This window comes from Pediculus humanus, genomic scaffold (assembly GCF_000006295.1).
Source record: "Pediculus humanus corporis 1103172107927 genomic scaffold, whole genome shotgun sequence".
Lineage (NCBI taxonomy): Eukaryota > Metazoa > Arthropoda > Insecta > Psocodea > Pediculidae > Pediculus > Pediculus humanus.
Genome location: NW_002987499.1, coordinates 183,519 through 203,734, shown reverse-complemented (window position 1 = coordinate 203,734; position 20,216 = coordinate 183,519). Strand labels below are relative to the sequence as shown.

At 27.7% G+C, this 20,216-nt stretch overlaps 1 protein-coding gene across 1 annotated transcript; it reads left to right on the top strand.

Annotated features, from left to right (window-relative positions):
* Positions 1-16,122: 16,122 nt before the first annotated feature.
* Positions 16,123-19,525, top strand: Phum_PHUM402340 (uncharacterized protein; the record flags this gene model as incomplete). Its single annotated transcript, XM_002428773.1, has 7 exons — positions 16,123-16,464; positions 16,912-17,133; positions 17,232-17,424; positions 17,651-17,689; positions 18,280-18,516; positions 18,651-18,776; positions 18,870-19,525. The coding sequence occupies 7 exons, from the start codon at positions 16,123-16,125 to the stop codon at positions 19,523-19,525; spliced, it is 1,815 nt and encodes a 604-aa protein (XP_002428818.1).
* Between the last annotated feature and the right edge of the window lie 691 nt (positions 19,526-20,216).

The window sequence follows — 20,216 nt, the reverse complement described above, 5'->3', positions numbered from 1 at the left end:
GGGGGGGCATGCGTGGGGGGAGGAGAAGATGAGGAAAGACAACAGCGCCTTTTTTTTTTTGTTTCGTTTTATTTTCGGTTCATCAATCGAAATTTCTATTATTTTCTATAAAATATTTTTTTTCTCTCTGCTCCTCGAGGGTTTATAAGAAGAAGAAGAAGAAAAAAAAACTTTAAGAATTCGTATTATTATTATTATTATTATCATCATCATCATCATCATTATCATCACTACTGATATATATATATTTTTTTTTTTCATTTTTACAAATCAACGCTTTTATTTTTATTTTTTTATTTTTGTCGATATAAATAAACAAAATGAAAAAAAAAAAATTTTTTTTTTCAAATCACTTTAATAAATTTTTTCTCTCTCTTTCTTTTCATCTTATTTATTATCCCCCCCCTCCTCTCTCTCTCTCTCTCTCTCTTCGGTAAATTTAAATTATTAAAAATAATAATAATAATAATAATAATGGAGTAATAAAAATAAATTAAAAAATTATTTAAATAAATTCAATACGAAATTTTTTTTCTTTTTTAATGTATGATTCCGGTTAATAATAATAATAATAATTTTAACGATTGCGTTTGAATAAATATTAATAATAATAATGATAATGATAATGATAATAATAGTAATAAAAATTTGTAAAATTAAATTTAATAATTTATGTATTTATTAAAAAAAAAAAAAAAAACGGTGTAAATTTTTAACGAGGACTTTATCCAATTAACGAAAAAAAACTTTTTTAAATAATAATAATAATAATAATGATAATAATAATAAAGAGAAAGAACTCGGAAAAGAAAGTTTAGAAAATGAAGAAAAGAAAACCAATAAGGTAATCAAATTTTTTAATAATCCGGAATTTTTTTTTTGCATATGCAAATTTTTTCTTTTTTTTTTTTTTTGTTAAAAGTAAAAAAAAAATGCAAATTTTTTCGTTGCCGTAAAATTAAATTTAAACGTTGGAGAGGCGGGGAGGGTAGGGGGGAAAGGAAGAAAAAAAAGGAAAAAAAAGGGAACTTTTTTTTTTTTTTAACTTATTAAATGGAAAAATAAATGTTGTGTGACTTACTTGATGTTTTCGTAGGTGTTTTGTATTCATTTTAACCACCTCTTTCCCCCCATAAATAAAAATAATTTTATTAAATTTTTTATCGTAGTAATAATAATAATAATTATAATTTTCGTTTACGTATCATTATCATTATTATTATTATTATTTTACATATTGAAGATATAAAAAAAAAAAACCGCATTTGATTAATAAAAAAAAAAAAAAAAGGAAAAAACTTGAAAAAGAATGATAAGCATTATTAAGGTTTTAAATTATTATGCATAACTAAAGTATGTTGAATTTTCTCTCTTTCTCTCTCTCTCTCTCGTAAAGGTTAAAAAAAAAAAAATTTTCCATTTAAATTTTTTACCTGGTTCATTTTGCAATAATAAAAAAAAAACTCTCGTGTAAGGATGTAAAATTGGAAAAACCGTTTCAAAAAGGTTTTCATACCCAAAAAAAAAATTATAATTAAATGAAAAGAAGAAGATAATGAAAAGTCTGTGAATGAGTTTGTAAAATTATTATTATTATTATTTATTAATAAGGAATATGCGATTGTGTTATTAGAGAAAATATTTATACGTATCCGTTTCCGGTTTCTCTATAAGTATAACGTTTGAAAAAATATTTAAAATTTAATGTGAGACATAAGTGTTGTAATAATAATAATAAATAATATGATAATTATTTTTAATATTTTATTATAATTTAATTTGTTTGTTGTTTGTTTGTTTGTTTGTTGTTTGTTTGTTTGTTTGTTGTTTGATTTATATAAAAATAATTTACTCATTTTATAAAAATAAGATAAAAATTTTCCTTTTTTTTTTTTTTAATTGTGAGCACTTGTACTTATATATAAATTTGGTTGTAAACCTTTTGTATAATAAATATACAAATAATTTTAATACAACATTTATCTTTAAATGTCAAAAAAGCTTAGTGTCTTGTATATCCTCTTACACAAAAAAGGAAAAAAGGAAAAAAGGAAAAAAAGGAAAGAAAAAAAGAAAAAAAAAGTTTAAAGCTAGATTCAAATGTGTCAGAAAAGTTTTTTTTTTTTTTAAATTGAAAAAGTTTTTTTTTATTTTTTGTTTGATTCCAAAAAAAATTTTTTGTTGTAAAATAGAAACGTTTTTATTTTTTATATATACATAAATATAAATTATTATTATTATTTGTTCGTTTCTTTTAAGTAAAATATTATTTTTTAAATATAATTTTAACGAATTTTTAAATATTTATCCACGATTTAAACGGTAAGTGTATATTAGTGACATCTATTGGCTAATTTTAAAAACATTTAACGTTTATTTAACGAGTAATGTAATTTTTTTTTTTTTTTTTTTTTTTGAAATAAACGAACCGAAACGTTGCTAAATAATTAATTAATTAATGAATTTGCAAATTAAAAAATTAATAGGTGAAACTAATTTATTAATTATGCAATTGTAATTTTAAATATATATATGCAACATTCTCTTTTTCAATTTTTTTAAAAAAAATAATTATTATAATAATAAAAATACATGCAAAACTTTCTTTTCTTTTTACTATTACTACTATTAATTTTACATGAAATTTTAATTTTGTATTTTGAAAAAAAATAAATTCGAATTATTTCGTGGTAATTATATATTAATAATTAATTAATTTAGTTTGATTCGAATTAGTTAATTAAAATTAATATTCCCTATCCTTCATACCACACATAGGTCCTTCTTCAATAATGGAGGGAAAAAAAAAATTAGGTTGGTAGTTATGTACATGAAAGTTATCGAATCGCGTATATTTTTTTGTAAAATAATGTGATAATTTGGTATTATTATAAATAATATTAAATAAATTTAATTAAATGTGTTAAATTTGAATTTGACAAAATATAAATTTGTCTTTTTTTTAACATCGGGAGTAAAAATTTTTGTTGGAATTATTTCATAAGTTGGCAAAAATGTTTTTCACGCCATTTTACTTTTCAGTTATGAGTGAAATATGAAACAATGTTTCGGTGTGTTATTTCTCTGTGTGTATCGCATTTAAGTATTTCATATTATTTTATTATTATTTAAAATTTGTTTTTATTAAAATGATTTTTATGAGTGTATTATTATTTTGTTTAAAATTATATTAAATAGGTAAGTTTAAATTTACAGGTTTTTTTTACATTTTTTTTTTTTTTCAAAAATGTTTACCTAGTGCCATTTTATGATTCGAAAGTGTTAAAAACTAAGGCCTAAAAAGTATGAGTGTTGTAAAAAAATCTTTTTTTGTTTTTTACTGCATTTAAATTATTACTTATTATTATTAATTATCTCTTATCGATGATATTAATTTCAATTCAATTTTAATTTCAATAATTTTGTCTATTCTTTTTCTTTTCTTCTAAATTTTTAGTATATATACCTTTATTTTAAATTGTTTGAAATCTTAAATGCATTACCTTAAAATCATGCATGACTTACTTCCAACTCATCATAAATATTTTTTTTTTTATTATTAAATATTAAGTAAATGCCCTTATTATTATTATTATTATTACATAAATTTCATTTTTTAAAAGAATTTTTTTTTTTTTTTTTTAGAGCATTGTTTCCTGTTTAGATCTGCATAAAACTTTTTACTTTTTTAATTAATCATAATTTGATTATTTCTTAAAACAAACCATATATGAAATTCATTTTGTCATTTTTTTCAGTTAACGATTACAAAACGATATTCTTTTTTGTCATTTATGCAAACATTCGATACTTCATCGCTTTGTCTTACACTTTACCTTATTTCATAATATTTATTTGAAATCATTTTCATATTTGTACTGCTTTTTTACAATCTTGCCATTTTAAAATTGCTTATTTCATTATTGCTTATCGATTATGTTTTATTTAGTTACCTAATTTATTAAAAATTCATGTGTCATATCGCCTGTAGTTGCTTTGTTATTTTTATCGTCATATGTTATGCATTAAGCACATAAAAGTTATAGATTCAATATATTTTTGACAATTACATTGCATCTTTATTTATAAATGAATAATAATTAGAGTTTTTAAATATTTTTTTGTATGTTAAATTTTTTAACATGTTAATCATCGAGTAAAAATAACAATGAAGTAGTCGTAGGTGTAGTAGGTGTAGTATGTCTGTTTTGAAATTGTACCTTATAATTTGGTTTTAAAAACTTGTGGTTTAACAACACAACATGAAAAAAACATTATTATTATTATACTGTAAAAGAAAAATTGAATAGCTTTCATTTAGCTTTAAGCCAAACATAAATCGAGTTTAATTTTTAAAAAAAAATTTTCAGTCGAACTTGAAATGTTTTTTTACACATGTAATTAGCCATTTTAAGTGGGTTTTTTTTTTTTTTTTGTCGAAGGAAAATTCACATCGATTGATTTTTCCTTTTTTTTTTTTTTTTTAACTTTACAAATCAATTGTTTAAAAAAAAAAAATACAACTTTTAAAAAGTTTCATAATATTAGAACAGTAGAATGATTTATTATATTAAAATCAAGGATATTGTCAAATTAGTCATATAACTTCACGGTGATGACCTTAATATTTATTATAATGTTTTACGCATTATTCAATTAGTACATTTTTTTTTTTTTTTTTTTTTAAATCAAATAATTTCTTTCATCAGCAAAGTTTGCATTTTTTTTTTTTTTTTATTGAATTCGCATAAAAAAAAAAAGAGAGAGATAGATTGCTGATACTTTTTTTTTTTTTTATTACTAGGATTCTAAAGTAGGAAGGAAAGGGACACTTGATATAAATATTTTATTTCTCATAGAACTCGTTTTTTTTTTTTTTCCTCTTAACGTATTGACGTATATATGTAAATCGACAATTTATTACGTATTATTAATTATTACGTATTTAATTACCTTCGTGACGTATGTATTATTAATAATATTTCGAATCGACATTTCCCTCGGTTTAAATCTTAAATTTTACCTTTGAAAAATAATAATAATAATGATATTAGTTAGTGATTGTGATTATTATTATTATTATTATTAATAAATATCTTGTTGTACTTACAACTTCAAGTTTAAAAGTTAAGTGTCGATAATGAATGATTGATTGATTGATTATAATTTTACCTTTAGTCAACGGTGTGACTAATGAAGATCCAATTTAATATTATTATTATTATTATTAATCTCTCACTAAGTCATTTTATAATTTACAAAAATAATAATAATAATTTTTTAAATTATTTTTAATATATTTTATTTTGTAGTTGTTTAGAAAAAAAAAATGTATATGTATAAATATTAAGATAACATTGATTTTCATGCTAATTTATTATTATTATTTTTATTATTTATTTTAAACAAACTGTTTTTTTTTTTTGTTTTTGAGTAAATAGATCGGTTATCAATCTAATTTTTTTATCGAAAATCAATATTTATTTTCTGGGGAGGAGAGGGGGGGGAAACAGTAATGATAATAATGTAGTGAGTCTTTTTATTTTTAACTAATATTTTTTTATTTTTTATTTTCGTTTCGTGTTAATAAAAGTGACAAAAAGAATATATCAATATATATTGAAAGATTTTGGAAAATCGATTGTTCCAAAAAAAAAGGGAAACACGACAAACGAGTGATAACAAACAAATAAAAAACGTATAGGGTAGTTTAAAAAAAAAAAAACGTTTGTGTATTGAAAAAAAACGATCGAAATATTTCAGGCGTAAATACTATACTATATACGTTTGGAAAGAAAATAAAATAAATTCAATGGTGTTGTGGTTGTTGTTGTTGTTTATTTTTTTTTATTTTATAAGTTGGCATCACTGTTAGTTTATTAGGTAAATGAGAAACTCGAGTTCCAGCGAAATATACAATAATGAGTAATGGGTCGTCGGAATTTACTACTACGACTACCAACCGACAAACCAGTTTTTTTTTTTTTTTTTAATACACGAAAGGGACCCTCTCTCGTGCATGTTCGTTATTAGTAGTACGGTGCGGTCGTACATACACACACACAAACGGGAAGTTTGTCGTTGATTTTTAATTTTTTTTTAACGTTTTTTTTTTTTTTTAAAGTATTTTTTTAAATTTTTCGGACTCGAACGTGTTATATCCGTGTGTGTGTGTGTGAAAAAAATTTTTTTGTTTTTGTTGTTGTTGTTGTAAGTTTATTTTTGTGCGGTGGTTGTTGTTGGATCGGCCATGAATTTTACATTTTGATCATAGCCTAACTAACCTTATTTTCGTGGCTTGGTTGCGTGTGATTTTTTTTTGTGAAATATTTAATATTTAGGTCGTCGTCGTGATTCTAATTCGAAATGATTCTAATTATAATTCAAAATATTATTCGAAAATGTTCGCGTAACGTTCAAATGGATTTTTTTTCCCCTTTTTTTAGAGAACCTTTCGGATGTTAGATTCAAGTCGAAGTACTAACCTTCGTATGTAAATATTTAAAAAATTTGCTGCCGGTAAAGAGAGAAATTAATTTTATTTGCTGGAGTGAAATTAATCAAAGTGCTGCGATTTCTTTTTTATTTTTTTTTGGGGGAGGAGGGGACGGGGGGAAATCCTGACAGTAGATATATTATAAAAGAGGGAAACAAACAGATGATGATGTAACGTTTTTCCTTTGGGGGTTTTTTTTTTAAAAGGTACATGAATGGTGGTGGAACCACCTGAAAGACAATATGTTTTCCATTCGATGGTTACGTAATTAAAACGCACAAGATTTTGTTTTTACCTTGATTCCAGTGTTGGTTCTTCTTTTATTGTTATCGTCCGTATAAAAACTTTCTTATCTGTATTTATTTATTTATTTATATTCATCGGTTCAATGTCGGATAATAATAATAATAATAATTGTTAAACGAATGTGTGTGTGCGTATGTGCGTGCGTGTGTGTTTGGGTAAATAAGGAAACGAATTTTCGATGGGGAAAATAAATTAAATTTTTTTCGTTTTTGTGATTCTCTGAATATCGAATCCGGTTTTAAAAGGAAAAAAAAAATTGAAAATTTTATCGAATATAATATTAATTACAAGAAGAGGTTGCCAACTTTACAAAAAAAATCGATTTTAATGAATGTAAAATGTATGAAATTATTATTATTATTAATGGAATTATATATAATTTTACACAGATGTAACTTTGAATAAAAAACGACGAAAATAAAATTTTTATTTTTTTTTTTTTTTAACCATCATTCGGTTATTTTGTCATCAAAGAGAGAGAGAGAGAGAGAAAGGGAGAGGGGGAGAGAGAGAGAGAGAGAGAGAGGAGAGAGGTCGACAACACGTTTTTTTATTTTTCATGAGAATTTTGCCACCCTTCTTAATATTAATCTCACTCTCTCTCTCTCTCTCTCTATTTATTTTTGTTGTCGTAAGAGAGGTAAAATAAAATGTCTACCCCAATTTCATTCGATTTTTTTTTTTTTTTTCTCAAGAGAATCTTTTTAAATTACCGGTAGTAGTAGAAGTGGTAGTGGTAGTAGCAAAAGTAGCAGTAGACAAGGCATTCAATTAAACTTCTTATTTATTTATTTTTTTTTTTTTTTTGGGAGAAGAAACGCGATTGTTTTGAAATTGAAAAATTAGTCAATTCATTTTATTTTATTTTCGTCGACATGCATTTCGAACGTTTATTTTCTACCTTTGAGAGGAAAAAGAGTAAGAGAGAGAGAGAAAATAGTGTTACTTTTTTTTATTTATTTCTCTGAGAAATCGATTTTAAAATAGAAAAGAAAAAAAAAAATGATGGAAAGCTTCGTGCGTAAATAATCACGGAAGTGATACACGAAGGTGTTACAAAATTTCGTCTTGATTTTTTTTTTTTGCCTTCCGCGAGAGATGTGTGTGTAGTCAATGACCCAAAATATATTTCGAACAAAGGCAAAAGAAAGACACGTGACATCGAGCCTAGACATTTTGTTTTTTTTTTTTTTTTTTTTTTTTTGTACGTTAAACAAAAGAAAGATTTTTCAAATGGTAAATGCATGATGATGATGATGATGATGACGACGACTGGCAAGCGGAGTCGTCGTACCTGGTCGCACACAGCCCCGTACCTGGCTGGCGCAAAGGAAGAAAGATTTTTCTTTCTTTCTTTCATTCTTTTTATTTTTATTTTTATTTTTTTGTTTTTAATAAATAAAAATAAAAGAGTCACGTCGGTGTCCATAAGTCGGTTGGTAATCGAACTATAATTTACATTCATTATTATTATTCTTCTTATAAAAACGTCTCACGATCACGTGATGTAAAACTTTTTCTCTTTGTCCTCTCTCTCTCTCTCTTAAGTGTAATTTCAAAAGGCGTGAAAAATCGATCGATGAGTTGTTGAAAATTTTTCCAATTAAAAAAAAAAAAGACGAAACGAAACGAAACGTTTTCGGACATTTTCTTTTTTTTTTTTTTTTTTATATAAAATGTCGGTTGAAATGAAATGAGAAATAAATAAATGAAATTTATTATTCCTTACGAAATAGTCATAATGATGATAATAATAATGATAATAAACCGCTGGTATGGTTAAAAAGAAAAAACTTCTTTTGCAAAAGGTGGTCATTCACCGCTTTCCGGAGGAGCCATGACGGCCTTGGATTAAATTGAACTCGTGTGTAAGATTTTTTTTTTTTTTTTTTCGAACTCGGGATTGTGTATAATTCGAAAGATTTCTAAAGACTTGCATTGACAAAAAGAAATGTGTACTAGTTTGTTCGAAAAGGAATTTTTCTTTTTTTTTCTTTTTTATTTCCACGGTTTCCATGGTACGAAAATGAACTTTGGGTATAATAATGTTGAAATTTTTATTAAATGCAACGAAATAAATTTAAGCTCTTTATTATCATCATTATTATTATTTTCGATCCATAAAGAAAAGAATGAGAGAAAGAAAGAAAGAAAGAAAGAAAATCTTTTGTTTTGCCAGTAGTATCAGAAATTGCGTGGGATTTTACAATTTTTCTTTTTTTTTTTTTTTGCAAAAAGGTTTTAAAAAATTTTTTTTTTATTTTTTTTTAACAAAATAAAAATAAAGGTTTAGTGAGTTTTTTTTTTTTTTTGTGAAGTTGTTATGCCTGAATCCCCAAAAGAACACACAACAAACACATCAAGCATCTGCTTCGATAAATTATGAATGAACGGGAGGGGGGGTGGGGTAGAGGGAAAGAGAGAGTGAGTGAGAATTATTTTTAGCTTGTTTGAATGCATCTTTTCAATTTATTTTGTACGTTTTCTACATATATATATTTACTTTTCAGTGCCGTAGATAGGATTAAGCGTAAGGATTTTCGTCCGAATCGCGGTTGAATGTGGTGTGTGTGTGTGTGGATTTTGGAATAAAGAAATTGCGCGAATGTAAATAAAAAAACATGCGTGTGTGCAAGTGCGTGAGTGCGTGCGTGTTTTCATCCCAATTTATTTTTATTAAAGAGAATTCATTATTGACTAATATATTCTTCGGGAGGGGGGAAAAAGGATAAGAAGAAGAAATGTGCAGTTTTTATCATCTATCCCCCCATTCATCTTTCATTATTATTATTATTATTATTATTATTATTATCCTTCATGCCCTTTTTTTTTTTTTATTTAACCATCGTTTCAAGGTCTTGAATATTCCTTCGCATTCGAAAACATTCGTTCGTTCGTTCGTTCGTGGTCGAGAATTATAATCGATTTGTTTTCCGTTTCGGTCTTTTATTTCTTTTCTCTCTCTCTCTCTCTCTCACCGTACAATCTTTGAAAATGGGTATTGGTAGGGTAATGCGATAGCAATTTATTTACGGGGAAAAAAAAATTGGAAAAACATTTATAAAATGCTGTCGAGAGATTCGATATAGACTTTAGCAGACGAAATTAGAATTAAATTAACAAAAAAAAAAAAAAAACGTTTCAATGTCTCATTTTTTAGATAAAACATTTTTTTTTTAATACAAGGTAACACATAATAATCAATTTTTTTTTTTTTTTTTTGTTATCAAATAGATAGATAGGTGGATAGATGATAGTCTTGTGTTAAAAATAAATAAATCAATGATTCGATATTGTGCGTAACATTTTAAATTGTTTTGGGTGATTGTCGTCTAGTTGATTGTTTGTACGGTAAAAAAAAAAAAAAAAAAAAATTGTTGTCGTTGTTGTTGTTGGGGTTGTTTCGGGAGTTCGAAAAAAAAAAACGTAATAAAAAAAATTTTTTTTTTTTTTTTGCGTCTCACAAGAGCATCGTCGGATTTTTTTACAGTGCTTAATTGTTTAAAAATTTAAAAGGATTGTGTGTGGGGGGGGGGGTTAGGAGAATATAACACATGTAGCAACAAACACTTTTCCCCCCTCCTCCTTCTCCAAATAAAGAAAAAAAAAATTAAGAAAGAAATGAATTAGATAGATGGGTTTTTTTTTTTTTTTTGATGATTTCTCAGTATTGAAATGTCGAATACAATGGCGAGAACGTGTGAATCTTTTTAATTTTTTTTTTTTTTTGTTTGTTTAAATAAAGTGGCAGCAGAATCGAGCAGCAACCCCTCTCCCCCCAGCAGCACATGTTTAAATTTTTTTTTTGTATATTTTATATGTAGGAACATAAATGCAACTGCAGGTGTTTTAAATTTGTCGATATCTAAATTTATTATTATTATTATTATTTTTATTTTTTTTTTCTCGAACAATCGATAAACGTTTCATTATTGAAAATTTTGTTAAACTCAAATCACACATTCACTTTCTCTCTCTCTCTCTCTTTTCTATTTAGATTCATTCATTTCATTCTTTTCGATTTCTTTCTTTTCACTTTTACGATGTGTGTGTGCGCGTGTGTGTGTGATTCATAATTATTATTATTAAATTTCATTCGCGGAAAATATTTATTTATATTTTTTCCACCCCTTAAAAATCTTTTTCTTTCGAACTATACACACACACACACACACACACGTGCACGCATTCGTGCACGCACAAACACTTTCTAACGCTTATTTGAAAATTTTTAATTTTTTTTTTTTTTTTTTGCACTTTTTATATTTGCAGGATTTCATAGCACAATTTTTTCGTTCGTTTTTTTTTTTTTTTTTTGTTTTTTAAAAAACCGGGAAAATAATACGCGGAAAAAAAAAAACAAAACAAAACAAAAAAAATGAAAGGCTCATTTATTAAATGAGAGAAAAGAAAAAGAGGAGAAAAAAAAAAAAAAAAAAGGAGGAGGACATTTTCAAAAAAAAGGAGATTTTCATCAAGTTTTAATAAGTGTGTGTGTTTTTGTTATTTTTTTTAAAGCCTTTTTTGTGTTTTTTTTTTTTTTTTTAATATGTATATAATTATATACATTGCAAACGAACGTTAACGTTTAGAAAGGATATAAACAAACAAACAAACGAACAAACGGACAAAGTTGGAATTCGGTGTTTTTTTTTTTTATATATATATAGAAAAAAAAAAAATATAATATAATAAATTAAATTGAAAATGGGAACGGCAACTTCCCACCACGAACCTTTGGATAGATCAGCAATACGACTCACCAAGAAATATAATAAGGTATATTTGGTGTTGTCTTTCTCATACACATACTCTATCTCTCTCTCTCTCTCTCTTTTTCTTTTTAACGGATTTACGGATTTTATTTTTTCTTCTTCTGATGCTGTCACTCTCTGTTTCTTTTTTGTCTCCGGAAGAAAGTACCAATTTATTATTATTATTATTATTATTATTATTTTCTATTGAATTTATTTTAATGGACGAAATTAACGGGGAGGGGGCGGGGGTTTTTTTCAAAAATAAAATTCGAGGGTAATAATTTTCCTTGTCTTTTTTTTTTCTGTTTTTTTTTTTTTTTTTTCAAATTTAAATTTAAATTTAAATTTTGTCATTAATAAAATGTGTGTGTGTGTGTAATTAATTTTTTGTTGGATTTCTGGGGGAGGGAAATTTACGAGGGGGGTAAAAACAGTTTTTTTAAAATTTAAATCGATTTTTACTTCGTTTAAATGTGGTGTGTGCATGTGCGTGTGTGTATGCGTGTGCCAATTTTTAAATTAAGGTACATACGTGTCAATGTTTGTGGTTGTTTGTGTTGTAATTGAATTTAAATGTTTCGGTGCGTGTAATTTTTTTCTTTTTTCCCTTTCTTGTGTTTTTTTTGTGTTTGTTTTGGAATGCGTTTGTTTTTATTTTTTTTGTTTTTTTGTTTTGTTTTTTTTTACAGTGCAACTAATTTTTTTTTTAGTTTAGTTTAGTTTAGTTTAGTTAGTGACACGATTATTCCGTGTTTTCCGGTGCTTCGATTTAGTGGAAAAATTACGAGAAATGAAAAATGTCGTGTCTTCGAAAAAAATTTTTTTTTTTTTTTTCGGGGCAGGAGAATAAATGCGTTTATAACATTGTAAAGTTATTAAAAATAAAAGGAAGAAGAGAAGAGAGGGAGGGGGGGAAATGATGACTTTCACGCGTTTTTTTTTTTATTAATAATAATAATATTAATAACAACAACAACAGCGCAGACATGAATGAAAGTAATAATTTCATTTATATATCGTTTGAAACTTTTTGAAAATTACCTTTTTTTTTATATAAATGGTTCTTCATATCGTGTCAGATCATTTTTACAGTTTCAGGAACAGCTGACGTGAAAATCTCATTATTTATCGTTTCGGTTTCTATTACGGATTTTAATATGATTTTATTTTTATTCTTATTTTTTTGTAAAGATTTGTTTTCACGGAAAATAAATCGGGAAATGATAAGGAAGGGAGGGAGGTAGGGGGCGGGGGTGGGGGCAAGAACGCGAGAATAATAATAGGTAAAGACGACGCTGTTGCGTTTTTTTTTTTCAAATTCAAAAACAGGATACGTAGTCATCATCATCATCATCATAATAATAATAAAATGAGTCAAACTTTTTAAATAAAGATATTTCACGTATTCCAAAAACAACAACAACAACAACAACATGTCATGGCGTTGATTATGACCTCCAACGAGTTTCTCATTTTGGTTTCACCAAAGTTTTGAAAATAAATTTTTATTTTTTTTTTTTTTTGTAAAAGTGAAATTATCAATTCTATATTAATCATCGTATTAAAATTTTTTTTTTTTTTTTTAAATCCCCTCGAGGGAGATTTTGTTCGTGCGTGCGATTCGATATATAAAATGAAAAATGTCAAAATTTCGTAACGACGGAAGAAGTCAAAAAAAAAAAAAAAAAAGAAAAAAAAAAATTTAAATTTTTTATTGCGTTTTCAATTGCGCCGCAAAGCGATTAACGAAAAAAATGTTTTGTTAATTCCGAACGTGATTACCGTTGTGTAATGAAACGTTCGAAAACGCGGTCGTTATTTTTTAATCCGTAACAATCGGTTGTTTGCGACGGCGGATGTCGCGCGGATAACAAACACAACAAACGGATATTTGGAAAAAAACATGACCGCAACGCAACATCATATACTTTCCGTCGATTAAATATGAAAATGTCGGGATTTTAAGTGAAATTTAATTAATTACCATTGAGCTTCCTTTTTTTTCATTATTATTATTTCACATTTTCCCACAGTAATAGTAGTAGTGGTAGTGATAATAAAATGGCGGCGTATCAAAAAAAAAAAATTATATTTCTCTCTCTTTCTCTCTCTCTCTCTCTTGCCGTTCCGCCCGTAAATTATTTAAAATTTAAAACGCCATCATTTATTATTGCCTTTTGATGATGATGATGATGATGATGATAATGATGATAATACATTATTGATAATTTATCACGCGTTAAAAAATTATCTCGATGAGGTGATCGGTTCGGTTTTTTGGCACTCGTACGAAAAAAAAAAATTTTTTTTTTCATATGTAAAATGTGTGAATTGGATTCCCCACGATTGTTAATCCCACGAAAAAGAGTCTTTAGTTAGTCAGAAGAGAAATGACGTCCTCCGCGAAAATCACCGCCGTATTTTACGTCAACGAGTTGAGGCGCGGGGGAGGTCACGAATATTATTTAAACTATGAATAATACTTTATTGTGCAAGTATCGAGGTTCATATATAAATATGCGTAACGAAAATAATAATGATGACGATGACGATGATTAAATCGCATTCGTTCGAGAGTACGTACCTGAACCTGAACATTAGGAAAAAAAAAAAAAGTTAAATTTATACCTTTACGTACGTAACACGTCGTCGTCGTTCTTGCGCCTTCTGCTACGCAAATGCGTTTATTATTAATATTATATTTTTCTTCATCCTTGAATTTGTCTCTCTCTCTCTCTCTCTCTTTTTATTTCGGTCGATTAAATAATAAAATGTCGAGAGTTTATTTTATTATTTTATTATTATTATTATTATTATTATTATTATTATTATTATTATTATTATTTTGACGAAGCTCGTACGATTCTTAAATAAAATTTAAAAAAACCTGGAAAATTTTTTCACCGAATCGTTTCGATCGAATTTCTATCGAGGTACGCGGGTGAATGTTTTTGTTCAGGTTCGGGTTTTTAATTTTAGAAAAAACTGAAGGAAATGATGAATGGTGAGGGGGGAGGGGGGTCTACCTACTAATAACTGTATTAATTAATTATCGAGTTACTGCTCGATGATGATGATGGTGGTGGTGGTTCGTAAAACGGTGATATTAGATATTTAAATTACCGGATTGTTTGTTTGTTTGTCATATTTGTTTGCTTTTGAAATTAAAACTTGGAAGCGAAAATAATATTAATAATAATAATAATGATAATGATAAATATTCAGTGAGTTTAAAAGACTCTCGAAATTGAAAGCTTATATACGTATTTTATTTGCTTGTTGTTGTTTGTTGTTGTTGAAAAAGCTCGAGGACTCGAACGAACAACACAACGGGTTTACTCGCACATGTTTTTTTTTTTTTTTTTTTTTTTTTTTTTTTTTTTAACGCTATGGAATGCGATTTTTTTTTTTTTTTAATAATAATAATAATAATTATACTTTGGTTTGTTGTTGTCGAGGTTGAATATTATTATTATTATTATTAACGTAGGGAGAGAGAGAGAGAGAGAGAAAAGGCGTGTGTGGTAGTAGTCGTCGTCGATTGTCGTGGTACGAAATGATGATGATGATGATGATGAATGCACAAAAACAATAAATATCTTCAAAAAAATAAATAAATCAGGGCGTTTTCGTTGTTGTTGTTCTGACTCATTTTTTAATTTTTTTTTTTTTTTGTTGAGATTAAATTATGGAAAAAATTATCGAATCCGGATTTTCGATACGTCGACGGTTTTTTTTTTTTTTTGGTTAGAACGATTTCGATCCACGTAATAATGATGATAATAATAATAATAATAATAATAATAATAATAATAATAATAATAATAATAATAATAATAATAATAATAATAATAATAATTGAACATTGCGGTGTAAAAATCATGGCGAGCGGTTTTTTATTTTTTCCTTTTTTTTTTCTTTTTGTAAAGTTGAAGACGGTTGTTGATGTAGTTTTACACTAAAATCAATTAAAAGTTTGGTTGTTTGGTTCGGTTGTTGTTTTTTTTTTTTTAACGATAATTTGACCTTTTGTTTGTTTGTTTGTTTGTTGAATGAAAACGGTGAATGAAAGAAAAAATTTTCCCTTTTGATTTTAAAAGTGTTTGTTCGTTCGTATAATTTTTTTTTTTTTTTTTTTTTTATTTTTGTCAGTAAGTTAGCATATGCGAATGACAATTCGTGTAAAATTATTGTTATTATTATTATTATTATTACCATTATAAACAAACGCGGAGGTTAATTTTTTTTTTTTTTTTTTTTCCCGGGTATGTGTGTAAACAATAATACGAATGGTAGCCATTTAAAAATTTTACACACAAAATTATTAACGTAGAAGGTAAAAAAAAAAAAAAGTTTGAAATTCGTGTGATCGTTCTAGCGAAAAAAAATTTTTTTTTTTTTTTTTTTTTTTTTTTATACAGGCTAATTTTATTATTATCGTTTGTTGTTGTTATTATTATTATTATCATTATTAATTTTTTCACCCTTTGCGGGGTTCAGGGTTGTCAAACAAACAAACAAACACCTTATTATCGTGTTATCATCTCTTTTTTTTTTTTTGACATGCGAGTCAATCATTTCGTTTTATTTATTTATTTATTTATTATCATTATTATTATTTGTTTTTTCTCTTCTCAGGCCTTCAGTCGGTCCTTTCGGGACAAATCTACGAAAAAAACTGGCAACTCTCCTCGACGAATGGACAGGCTCAGACGGAGTTTTCGCGATTCTTTTCGTAAACGGAAAGAACATGTTCCGGAAAGTTCTAAACCTCACCAGTGGCAAGCGGATGAACTCGGAGTCAGGACCGGAACTTGTTGTTTTCAAGTGAAATATTTGGGTTGCGTGGAAGTTTTCGAATCGAGAGGAATGCAAGTTTGCGAGGAAGCGTTAAAAGTATTAAGAGTGAGTTTATATAAATTTTATTTTATCGACGACAACTCGATAAAAGTGAAAAAATAATAATAATAATAATAATAAAACTTGCGTCGAAGGTATTATTTTTAATTAATTTGTGCATTTAAATAAAATGCTTTTTCATGTAGAAAAAAAAAAAAAACTCGATTGCATTTTTATAATTTAATTTTTTTTTTTTTTTTTGCATTAGCAAGGTTAAAAGCTGAAACCGTTCAAGGTTTTTTTTTTTTTTTTTTTCTCTTCATTCCACAATAAAAAAATTAATTTTGATGCAATTTTTTAAATTGTTTATATATTATTGAATTATTTTATTTATTAAAGTTATTGTCGTAAAAACTTTTGTATTTGGGAAAAAAGGGAAAAAAGAAAAGAAAAGAAAAGTCGCGAACTCGACTTTTGAAAAAATTAAAATGGCGATTTTATGGTAAATTTCAGGGTAACACGAGACGACGTCACGTCAAAGCCATTCTCTACGTATCCGGTGACGGATTAAGAGTTGTCGAAGATGAAACGAAAGGATTGATTGTGGATCAAACCATCGAGAAAGTATCATTTTGCGCTCCGGATAGGAATCACGAAAAAGGTTTCTCGTACATATGCCGAGATGGAACCACACGGAGATGGATGTGCCATGGATTTTTGGCATTGAAAGAATCCGTAAGAAATTTAATAGAATTTGTTTCTGTTGTTGTTGCTGTTGTTGCTGTTTTGGTGGACGTTGCTCGTAATTTTTTTTTTATTAAATTATTTTATAGGGAGAACGATTAAGTCATGCGGTCGGATGCGCTTTCGCTGCTTGTCTCGAAAGAAAACAAAAACGAGACAAAGAATGTCGTGTGACGATGTCGTTCGATGCCAAGAATTCAACGTTCACACGTTCCGGTTCATTCAGGCACACGTCGATAACGGATAGGCTCACCGATCCACAAGAAATAAAACCCGGAGCAGGTAATAAAATGAAAAAATTACATTTGAAAGAATTTTTTTTTTCTCTCCTTCTTCTCCCCGCAAATCGAGGAAAAAAAATTTTTTTTTTTTTTTAATGGTTGTTGTCGTTATTATTATTATTATTATTGAAAAGTTTCGAAACGGAATAGTAATTATTTTGTGAAAGGAAATTATTGTTTTCAATTTTTTTTAAAAATAAAATTAATGTGCTGTTTTCCGCGTGCAGATTCTGGAGTGGCCGTTATGATAGATATTCCCGGAGCTGGTAAAGTACTTTTTTTTTTTTTTTGTTTTCTCCCTCCCCCCCCCCTTTTATCCCCTTCTCTCAATCTCTTTACTTGCACTACTCGTCCCGACGGTTTCACAGATTTACAATTTAAAAAAAAAATGATAATTATTATTATTATCGTCAGCATTAATACGGGATAAAAAAAATCGATCAATATATTAATAATAATAATAATAATAATAATAGTAATAATAATTGTTTTCGGTCCTAAATGTTGTTGTTGTCGTTAATAAGTTAAAAGTGACGACGTTGTACTGTGAAACCATGTTAACCCCCCCTCCCCCCCACTGCACTTTAGAAGAGATTTAAAAATAAAAGAGAGAGAGAGAGAGATACTGGATGTTTTTTTTTGTACCTTTCCTATTATTATTATTATTGTATGCAATTTAATTTTGCGAAATGTTGCCCTCCGTAGATTCAATAATTCGATTTATATTTAATTAGTGAATGGTTGTTGTGTATTATTTTACTTTATTTATTTTCGTTTATGAGAATTTTATTATTATTATTATTATTATTATTATTATTATTATTATTATTATTATTATTATTATTTATTATTATAGATCCTCCTCCCATGAAACAAGTTTACAATCCGTATGCGATTGAAAGGCCACACGCAACCCCGTCAATGTTACAAAGGCAAGGTTCTTTCCGAGGTTTTTCGCAATTGCCGGGAGCCTCGCCATTTAAACGTCAACTTAGTCTTAGAATAAGTGAATTACCCTCTAATTTAGAACGTCAGCGAAGTCTTAGTTTGGAAGGAAACGACGTTCGATTGCCACTTACAATTAAATCTCAAGGTTTGTGTTTGTTTGTTTGTTTGTTTATATTTTCTATTGTTGTTTAATATTTTTCTTTTTATGAAAGAAAAATAAAGAAAGAAAAGGGAAAAGGTAATAATAATATAATGTTTATATTATTATTTTTTTTAAAGTGAGTCCCATTCCTGAAATAGCACCCATTCCCGAAAAAGGTAATTCAGATCCAGTTAGTGCAATGTGTCAACAATTATCACAAGGATTATCGTTGCTTTCCAGTGATGATTTCATTGACAAAATTGGTAAATATTAAAAATAACGAACTCGTTATGGGATGGGAATGAAAATTGAAAATAACGAAAAAAAATTTTTTTTTTTTTTTTAATCGATTTCAGATTCGACAGCATCTCAAATTAGTAATTTTCAGTCTAAAATAGATTCTTATTCGTTTCAAAGCGGCGGCGGCGGCGGTCCCGTGTCCCAGTGGAACGCGGATAATTCAAACAGTTCGTGGGATTCGTCAAAGGATTCGACCGTGAATTTGGGTAACGTGAAAAGTTTACCCAAACCCGAACAGTGGCTCGGTACGGTCGTCGCAAACACATCGACGACGACGAGTCCATCCCGGAGTCCGACTCCGCGGAAAACTCCGCCTTTGGCTCACCTGAGAGCTCATTCCCTGGGTTCCGATAATTTTTTCGCGAAAACGTCCGGGCTCAGACACGCTCAACTCAATGGGATATTGGATTTCAATCCGAGTCGAACGAACGTCGTTTCGTCGGACGACATAGCGACCGCATTGCAGGGTTCACAAAACAGTATTGGTTCGAACAGTAGTTCGGGAATAGGTACGAATTCGGGAACGGTGTCATTGAATTCGGGAAATTTCAATTCGCAAAGCGGCGGAGGTAACAACGTTGAGAAATTGAAGGATCCGTTCGATGCGGAATGGGCCGCGGTCGCGACCAAAACGGAAAATAACGAAACCCTTTCGAGCACGAATCCATTTTTAGTACCGAACGCGATAAAATCATTCGAAGTTCACTTGTAAGTAAGGTTTACAGAAAGCAAAAAACGAAAATGCGTTTAAATTTCAATTTAATGAGAGAGAGAGAGAAAGAGAGGAGGAGGAGGAGGAGGGAAAAAAATTGGTACGAAACTTAAAATTAGTACTTAGCTAAAAAAAAAAAAAAAAAAAAGTATTTTATCTTAACGGTGTGTGAGAGAGGGGGAGGGGGGAAACAGGAAAATGAGTTACACACATTCTATAGCCGAATAGAAAGTTATAGATATTATTTAGTTAGATTTCAAAAACAAAAAAAAAAAAAAATTCATTCCTCGACGACGGAATAAAAAAAGTAGAAGAAAAAGCATTTAATAAATCGTTTAATATTCCCAACAGCAGCTGTTGTAGGAGTAGTTGTAAAAGTAGCAGCAGCAGCAGTAGTAGTAGGTGGTAGTAGTAGTTGTAGTTTTTGCGGTGATCGTGGTGGAGGTGATGCTGCGTTCGAATCAAAAAAAAAAAAAAAAAAAAAAAACTACCAATGCTACTAGTGATTTAATAATAAAAAAAAAATTTTGCATTTATTAAAAAGGTATATATATATTGGTCGCATAACTACACACACACAAATTAATAATAATAATAATAATAATAATTATTTCGATCTCATCGAAAATTAATTGGTAGGAAAAGAGGAAAGGAGGTGAGAGAGAGAGAGAGGGAGAGAAAACGAAACGAA